Source organism: Melospiza melodia, chromosome 2 (assembly GCF_035770615.1).
Source record: "Melospiza melodia melodia isolate bMelMel2 chromosome 2, bMelMel2.pri, whole genome shotgun sequence".
NCBI classification, from domain to species: Eukaryota; Metazoa; Chordata; class Aves; order Passeriformes; family Passerellidae; genus Melospiza; species Melospiza melodia.
In genome coordinates, this window is record NC_086195.1 from 63340326 (window position 1) to 63349573 (window position 9248).

Consider the following 9248-nt stretch of genomic DNA (forward strand, 5'->3'; position numbering starts at 1 on the left):
CCTACCACAGACAGGGACACCTTCCACTAGACCAGGCTGCTCAAAGCCCCATCCAACCCAGCTCTGGCCATCTCCACAGATGGGGCATGCACAGCTTCTCTGGGCAATCCATTCCAGCTCAAAGGCATGTTAAGCATGTTCCATGTTTAAAGGCAGACCTTGACTTTTTAATTAAACATTCAAAGAACTATTCTCCCAGAGCCTTGGCCTTGCTTTTGGAGCACATTTAAAACCCTGTTTGTCTGGGATAAGAGAGTGCAGGAGCAGCAGAAACACTGATGCAGGTAAGGATGGCACCACAGAAGAGCTTCCAGTAGAACATGATATTTTCAGTGTCTAACAAAGGATTTATAGCTAGACATTCAAGTCTTTGCAAACAGCCACAACATGACTCATGAACTGGGCTCAACCCTGGGGCAACTTTCAGCAGTATGTTCAGCCCCAGCTCTGTGCTCCAGAGCAGCTGCCAGCTTTGGAAAATGAGCATTCAATCCCCAGCTTTGGCTAGAGACTTGGACACTGCATCATCAACAGTCCAAAAATGCATCTGTCCTTTGAAAACATCTTCCCTATCCCCCTACATGAGTGAGGCTGAGAACTGACAGGAACGCAACACAGAACTTGGCAGGAATTGTAGCATGACTCGTTTGTTCAGGTTGTGCAGGCCTGAGCTGTGGGGAATTTTAGACTGTACACGCTGCTTTAATCCACCAGCCAGTCTAGACACCCTCCTTTCCCAGGAAGGCTTCCATCTTTGAAGAATAAGTCTAGCTGCCCTGCTCCAAATTCACCATTGAGAGTTGCTCCAGTGTGTTCACTGTTCTGGAGTGGATTTTGGTGATGTTTAAGACTGGACAAAGACTGATCATAAGGGAACCAGAAGCCACATGGAAGACTGGCTTACAACCTAGCTTTTGTAGCAACAAGGGCAGATAAGGGCATGAGTACCTAATTTTAAAAGAAGTCTGCAGTGGACAAAGCTCTGTTATTTCCTTTTAATGAGTTTCCAATGTACAGTGAAGTAAAACAAAGGGGCACTTACCTTTACTCCAGTCATGCTCCAATATATATTGTGAACAGCATCCTACTCTTGGAGGTCTTCATTTGGGTCCTGAACTTATATTCCAACACCAATGAAGAATTGTTTTCTGGGTTTGAGGTTATTGAAGTCCAAAGGCAGCACAGCCTGAGAGGCAGAGCTGCCCCTAACACAGTAATGCACAGAAGTCAGTCCCCTGAACAGTACACTAGCTGGATATTCAGTCGCTGAAAGTAGATTTGGCTTGGGCAGCCTCTTCCCCTAGAGCTGCTGCTTCTCACATCTTGTTACAGACTTACCAGAGTCACTCCAGCACAACTGGAACTACCATCATTTTACAATGGAAAAGCAGCCACTGCTTTGAGGGACACAACTTCAGGTATGTGCATGCTATGGAAGTCACAACAAAAAGAAATTCCAGAAGTTTGGTATCCCAACCCCTCCCCACTCACTGACAGACCAGACAGACTCAGTAAGGTGGTGAATTGTGTTTCTTAGAGACCATTAAAAGTACATGAGCTGATTTCTAGAACATGCCAGAGGAGATTACAGTTGTGTTTATAGAGGAAGTAAATAAACTGCACGTGCATGAGTGGCTGTGATGCTGTGGGCAGCAGAGTCCCTTGCTTTTACTAAGAGGGCCTTGGTGATTTGTTTTGCCCATGCACAGAGACACAAAGGAGGGGAAAAGGAGCAGAGGAGGAGGCAACATACAACATCTGAGAGAAAGAAATGAAAGAGACAGCCTAGGGGGACCTCAGCTCCCATAGAGACAGGAGGAATGGGGCACCAAAGGCTTGTTTAGAAGAGTTCAAGAGAATTGCTGGTCTGGGGGCCTCAAGCTTGTAAAAGCCTACCCCCTAAAATGGGAGCAGGAGGTGGCACAAGCAGGCCCTGGCTCCTCTTCAGCAGATGCACTTCTGACCGTCCATCCCATCTCAGCTCCAGGGAATTAGGGAAGTGCTCAGGGGACGAGGGCTGCTTCACTCCAGATCTTCATCTCTGCCCTCCCCCAAGTTGGAGAGGAATGGAATTGCAGGGAGATGAACTCAAATGAAAATGCTGGGCCATGGAAGTGAGCATGCAAAACCTAGCCCCTTATCAGGTGTCCTGGGAGGCAGAAAGGGGCTTCCACAGCACATCCAGTGAAACAAAAAGCATCTGCTCCTCCCATCTTTTGCACTTTGCTCCTATCTGGGAACTCCAGTGATGTCCTCCCTGCCTAAACAGATCCCAGTGTATTCCAGAACAGAGGCAGAGCTTTCTAAACTAAAGGAGCACCCTCTTTCCAGTCTAGGTTACAGGCTACAGCTCAGCTTGTTAAAAAATGTTAAAAGACAAGATACACATTTCTCAGAAGACTCTACAGAAACAGGGCAGCTCATTTAACCCATGTCTGACAACCATTCAAACAACTCACAGCTCCTGTTACTTTTGATGGAGAAGAACAAGGGAATCACTCACAGAAAGCCACAGCCACACATTTACTTCCATCGGAAACCACCCTGGACCTAAATTCAAGAGAACCCACAGCAAGTAGGAGGATTCAGTTTGATCAGCAAGATCTCTAGAGGCACAAGTTGCCAAACTGGGAGATCTGATGCCACTTTGCAATATCCATGCCCAGAGCACCATTTCCCTCAGAATCCCCAGCTAACCATTTCAAGTGTTTTCTAACTCCTGCTGAAAGTTAGGGCTTTGTGGCAGCAGAAACAGAGCAGATATTCTTAATCAGAAAGCCATGCAGCTCATTCAGCCTCATCTGGAATACCTCCAGCCCTTTTCACCTCTATCTGCTGTGGCAGTGAGCTTCCTCGACCTTCAACCCAGTCACACAAAAGCAAAACACCAATTCCCATTCTGCCACTGCTCCAAAGTCTTCCTTCTGGAAAGCTACAAGATAGTAGGAAGCTACAGGGTCCTGGCTTGTGTGTGCATAGATGAAAGGCATATTTGACTAATTGTTGTTCATTTGTTCCTTGTGGAGAGAGGCTTTACTCCCACACATGCCTTTCAGGTAGTAGCAATGCCCCTTTCACTGAACTGTGTTTAGCCTGCTCCACTTGACTGAGGTAATCATGTAGGCCCTCCTTTATAAAAACTGAAATGGCCATGTTCAGGCAGAATAAATCATTTCTTTGAGTGCTCACCCCTCCATGGCTAAAGAAACCTACATCACTAGGTGTAGCTTAGATGGCTCACAGCCACTGGCCAACACAAACTAGCTTTTATTTCAGAAGCTCAATGAAAAGCTCAAGTCATGCTGCCACTCTTTTTAGGCAGAACACTAGAGGCTCTCACATGCTGCAGTCCTTCATCCCAAAAGGCACTGTGTTAAGGCATTCTTATTTTGCTAGAGTTCACACAGGCACTATTTGACAAGCTTACACCCAAAAATAAACACAAAAAGTTCTCTGCAGAAGAGCAGGAGCAAATAGCTACCCACTCTTCCTCAGCTTCCCTTTCCTCTAAACTTAGAGGATACTCCCTAAAGCTGCAGCAGCTATTGAAAAGGCTACCTATGTTCAGTAAGCAGCTCAGAGTCCTATACAGAAGATAAATTAAAATCAATAACAAAATCAATGAGGAAGCTAGGTGAAAGGGAAGGAAAGGAAAAACTCAGAGGCAAGAAGAGACAGGCAAGGTAATAGGGGACAGGAGGTTGCAGACTGAAGGAGCTACATTTAAGTAAAAAAGTAGACTGGAGACAAAGCAATAGAAAAAAGAAAAAAGGAAAGAACAAAAGGGCAAGTTACACCAAAGGTCCCTCAGAGAACTCCAAACCACCCATCAGGGAAGGAACTTGCCAACCCACCCACTCCAGTGTAAACACCCCTCATACTTACAGGTTTATCTGACCCGGCAGGCAGAATTTCCCATTTCTACAGTGATGGCATTCCCCATTCCTCATATTACTAGGTAAAGCATACCATTTCCACACTAAGTGAGGGAGTTCCAGCACTTCTACCTCCCTTTCCCAAAGACTAGGGTTGACACTACATAACTAAGACCCTCAAGACCTCAAAAAAAAAAGGAAAAGTTAAGAGTACTCTAGAGCTGGTATTTCCTCACCTTTGAGCCTGAGGTTTTTGGTACTTACTTGCAATCACCACCACCACAAGGGCACCAATCACTCCCATCATGATCATCATCTGAAGAAAAAGATTGTCCAAGAGCAACACTCAGAACAGATTGACAAGCTCCCATTCTTCCTGACAGCCAGGGAACCCAAGCCAGGCCTCAAAGGCAAGACAGTCAAGGCCTCAAAGCCCTCCCACAGCGAAAGAACCTTAGGCATTTGAAACTATCAGCAAGCCCCAGTTACACTTGAAAGCTCTGCAGGAGAGGAGTAGCCCAGCTCCCTCCTGACAAGGAGGTCATGGCAATAGGAAGCTCACCTTGCAGTTCTTCCACCAGTACTTCCTTTTGAGTTTGGCCGCGCTGCTCTCGAACACCGAGGCGCCGGCCTGCAGCGCGTCTGCCCGGTCATCCAGCTCGGACAGCTTCTCGTCTCGCTGCAGCACCTTGTCTACGTTCACACACATTATATCAACCACCTGCAGAGGGAGAGCAGTGGGAGCAGTTATATTGTTAAAGACAGATGAAAATGTAAAAGGATTTACTCAGCCAATAATCGATGTCGCAATACTATCCAACAAAAAACATGAGCAAGAGTGGGGGAAAGATCAGGGTAAGAAAGAAGTGATTTCAAGTCATTGCCTACTTTGGAATGAAAAAAAATCCGAGAGTAACTGTTAAAACATCACTTCAAGTACACTTCAAGCAGGTCCTCAGCCTCACATTCTCATCTGCTTCTAAGAGCTCTCCATTCCAGCAGCAAGCCAAAGCTACCCTCCCTACGAGAGGAGCCCTGTGCTCACTCACTCCGGGGAGCTGCAAAATTTCCTTATGAGCTTCGTGCTGCTGCCCCGGTGAGGCACACAGGCGCTACAGCAGCCAAGACACAGGCTCTGATCCCGGGAAGCCAGGCAAGGGTTCCCCACATCACTGCACACAGCGTTCCCTTGGAGCAGCCCGCAGGGATTAAGAGCTCTCCTGGATGCCGTACAGCTTTATGCCCATAAGAGATGCGCGATAACGAGGTACCAAAACAATCTAGCAAGCCTGGTCCTTGGAAGTCATATCTGGAATGAAGTGGCTTTTAAACATAAAGCAATCTCTCCTCCAATTTCTTTAATAGGTTTGCCACCCTATTTTTGAGTATTCAGCATTAATTAATTTCTGGCTTTGGCATGACAAAAGGAGCCACCCCCTCAGCGCCAGACACGGGTCGGGAACATCGCTGCTGCTGCAGAGCGGTGGGACAAGAGCCCAGGCACCCGTCAGGGCTGGCAGAGCTACTGACCTCCTGCACTTGTGCCTGCGTCTGCTGCAGGCGGCGATTGCTGGTCAGGTTGGGGGGAGCCCCGGGGGGACCCCCACCGGGGGCTGCCCCCTCGGGAGCGCCTCCTTCGGGAGCCCCTCCTTCGGGAGCGCCGGGAGCGGGCTGCTGAGCCGGGTCAGACCTAGGGGAGCACACACATGAGCCAAGGGAAACATCGGCTCGAGAGAGAACCCCCCAAATCCACAGGCACCCCAGTGTCCCCGGGCTGCAGCAGCGCTGGCAGCAGCCTCGCTGGATCCCGCCGCATCGGGAACAGGGAGACCCCAAAGCAGGGGCAAGCCCGAGGGGGCAGCGGGAATGGAACGAACCCCTCGCCGAAAGAGCTTGCGGGCGCGGTCGCGCCACGCACTGCGGCCTCCCGGGGGGAACAGCGACCTGGCCGCACGGACATGACCGGGAGCCGGGGAAGGAAGGTAGGAAAGAGGGACAGGGAGCAGCGCGGGGGCACCGGGCAGAGCACCGGGCTGGGCGCAGTGGTGGCCGCCGGCCAGGCTGGCTCCGGCTGGGCCCCGCACATCATCCCCGCTGGGGCACGGCCCACGCACCCACTCACCCACGCAGCCAGCGGGGGAGCGGGACCGCCCGGGGGCGGTGCGGGCAGCCCAGCCTGCGGCTGCTGCAATGCGCCACCCGACCCCACCGCCGCCGGCCAGGACGCGGGCTCTGCACCGACCCCCGTCCCTCACGCTGCTGCAGCACCACCACCCCCACGCCGCGCCCGCCGCAGCTCGCCCACGGCCGGTCGGGCGGACACTCACATGGCCGGGCCGGACGGAACGGCAGGAAGGCACGGAGCTTCGCACCAACAGCGCTCGGAGCCCCCAGACCCCGCAGTTATAACTGCACGGCCCCGCCCACAGAGACAGCAGCCAATCAAAAGTTGCTCCGCAGAGAGCTGCAGCTCGGCACCGCCCCTGAGTTCCTCCTCAGCCAATCAGCACTGCGCGCCCTGTGGGAAAAGGACATAAAGTTAGCCCCCAGACCGCCACAGAACAAGCCCTGCCCCGCCGTGGGGCTGCCCAATGGGAGCAGCGCCCTGCGCCCCACCCCCTCCCTGGCCCCGCCCCTGCGGAGCTCCCGCCGTGCCGGGCCGGGGGTGCCCGGCGCTCCCTCCGCCACACCGGGCCGGGGCTGCGCACCGCCCCGCTACCGACACACGGCCCCGACAGGGTCCGCCGCGCTCCGTGGAGGTCACGCAGGGCCCGATCGTGGTTACCTGCACCCTTTTGGAGCCCAGCCCGGCTGGCGCCGCCGTGGCGGGGCTGCGGAGCGCTCCCGAAATCCCACCTCCGCAGTGTGCCTGTTGGCTCTGGCTAAGCCGCTGGCCTTGCAATTAAGAGATGGTGTCGCTGGCCCGCTTCCAGTATACAGCACGTCATGAAAGCGAAGCTGAACAAGTCCCGATCGAGCTTCTGCAGCCTGCTGGGAGAAATGAGGCTCCCACAGCAGCCCCAAGAACAGCAATGCGTTTGGGGTTTTTCCGTCTAAATATCTGGAGAAGCCTGCTGGATCAGAAGGGAGATTCTCCAACACAGGACAAAAAAGGGGGCAGGAGTGTTCTGGAACAAGAAGACTCTTCATACAGAATTTTGCATGGTGAGTAGAGTGACAAGTGCAGGCTCACACTTTCACTACCTTTTCCTTCCATAAGGTGATGCAGGATGTTCACGTAAGCTTTTAGTGTCAGATCTCAGAGATGATTAGGTACACAAGACAGCTATGTTACAGCTTACAGCATGGTAACTACAAGGTCGTGGTTACAAGGTGAAGAAGAATGCAGCGTTGTGACTAGAGACAGGTGATTTGCAGATAGGAGCAGTCTAGCAGTGACCTCAGAACTCCAGGTTCTTACACTCTGCCTTCAGATGAAGGCACAAGCTGATGAAGAAGCTTCTGTAGGCTGGCAGCCTTTCCACTGCAGTCTGAGCACCATTCCAATAACCACTGCAAATAAGTTTGAGCTTATGCAATTAGTGGCCATGGACCTTTTGCCAGGTTGGTGCTGAGGGATGAAGAGATGACAAAGGGTACAAGACACTTTCTCTGATACTTTTCCAGTTTCTGACATATTTTCAGTCAAGGATTTGCTATACCTGCTCAGTCTCCACTTGGATCTGCGCAAGCTTCCTGAATCCACAGCACCTTTTGGCAAGTCCCACAGGTCGGTCACCCTGCCACTGAAAATGTGGACTTCAGCTGTTTAAACAGAGACTTTGCCTTCACTTTCCTCAGGCTTAGGCCTAAAGAAAGTTCTTTCCATTCATTCCTTGCTGCTTCCAAACAAATGCTTTTGGAGACAGAGCAGTATTGCTCATAAGCAAGATTCATCAAGTCAGCAGATAACTCCCTGGATTACTTAGCAGCTAAATTAACAACTAAGGCAGAATTGGTATGCAAATGCCTGCTCATCTAATGGATTTTCCCAGGTGTACAGTGGTGTGGTGTTGGACTAGAGGGATGCCAGCTGAGATTCACTGTAACTTCTCCTCTAAAGGAACTGGCAACAGTTACTGAAAACTAGAAGCTAGAATTTTTAAAAACATTTAAATACCTGAATTACTTTTGCAAATCCTGCCTAAATTATAAACAAAAGGCCATTCGGTCATAAAGTGTCCTTAGCAGGGGATAAAATCATCATGAGTGTGGAATAAGACAAATCCCATTCTTAAGACAAATTTTGATGCAATTAAATTAAATTTGGATCATTCACACTTAACCACAGACGAGTGGAGGGCAATGGGGAAAGCCATGAGTAGGAAGATGTATTAGCAGGACCTCGTGGCATTAATTTGAAAAATTTGGCTATGAGGAAAAATCTAAGCTGGAGAATACTGGAATTGTCATGTTAGATGTGTGAACCTGGGGCTCAGAGTCTGAAATTATGCTAGAAGCCTGGCCAAAAAAACAGAGAAGCAGAGGGTCAAGTTCAGGGATGCAGGTTGGAACAGACGCCTGCAAGAAGTACGTCAGTAATGACTGAGAGGGCACAGAGGAGCTCAGGCCTGGAGCAGCAGCAGGACCTTGGGACCCGGGTAGAAATAGGCAGCAAAGGTTGTAGAAAGCACTGGGAACTCAATTGTGTGGAAGCTGGCTTTATTCTGACTGCAATGCCACAAAGCAACACTGCACGGGCTGAAGGCACTGCTGTTCCCTAGCGGTGCTTTCCGGTGCGGTTGAAGCGCCTGTACAAGTAGCGGATCCTCTTGTTGAGTTTGTGATAGTCCTCTGCAAACATCCGATCGCCCACCATGCGCTTCTTGCGGAGGCACCTCTGCAGCTCGTTCCCCCGCCAGCCTCGCAGCCAGGTGGGCCCCATGATGAGATTCTTCGGGTGGATCTGGAAGCCGCCTGAGAACAGGAGAGCACAAACAGATGAAGCCAGGCCCTGGAGAAGGCTGTTCCCAGGGCGGCCGGCGCCCATCCTGCCCGCCCTGTCGCTGCTGGCAGAGGCGCCATCCCGCAGGTGAGTCCGGCCTCCCTCCACTCCCGCCCTGGGCCCACAGACCTGTGTGTCTTACCCAGGATCCCCACGTTATCATACACCCCGAACAAGGCCCGCTTCTTCGTCCACCGATCTACCGGCTTGCGCTTGGGCGGCTCCTTGATGCGGATGGGCCGGGTGAGCCCTGCCAGGGGCGAGGACAGCGGCACGGGGAGGCCGGGCCGCACGGGCGCCCAGCGCGCCCCGCCGCAGTCGCTAAAGCCCCGCTCGGCGCAGGGCAGGAGAGTGGCACGGCCCAGCAGGGCCCGGCCCGCCGCCCGCAGCAGCAGCGCTGCCGCCGCCGCCATGGGGAAGCACCCCGG

General features: G+C 51.9%; 2 protein-coding genes across 2 annotated transcripts; both read right to left on the minus strand.

The window, feature by feature from the left end:
- Positions 1 to 1512: 1512 nt before the first annotated feature.
- Positions 1513 to 6335, minus strand: VAMP1 (vesicle associated membrane protein 1). Its single transcript, XM_063148464.1, has 5 exons — positions 6203 to 6335; positions 5406 to 5565; positions 4438 to 4596; positions 4140 to 4191; positions 1513 to 3740 (listed from the first exon to the last, which is right to left on the minus strand). Coding segments are annotated over exons 1-5 (390 nt in total). The 5' UTR covers positions 6205 to 6335; the 3' UTR covers positions 1513 to 3723.
- Positions 6336 to 8520: 2185 nt separating this feature from the next.
- On the minus strand, positions 8521 to 9247 carry MRPL51 (mitochondrial ribosomal protein L51). The gene is made up of 2 exons (XM_063148465.1): positions 8963 to 9247; positions 8521 to 8792 (listed from the first exon to the last, which is right to left on the minus strand). The coding sequence occupies exons 1-2, from the start codon at positions 9231 to 9233 to the stop codon at positions 8596 to 8598; spliced, it is 468 nt and encodes a 155-aa protein (XP_063004535.1). The 5' UTR covers positions 9234 to 9247; the 3' UTR covers positions 8521 to 8595.
- Position 9248: the final 1 nt, after the last annotated feature.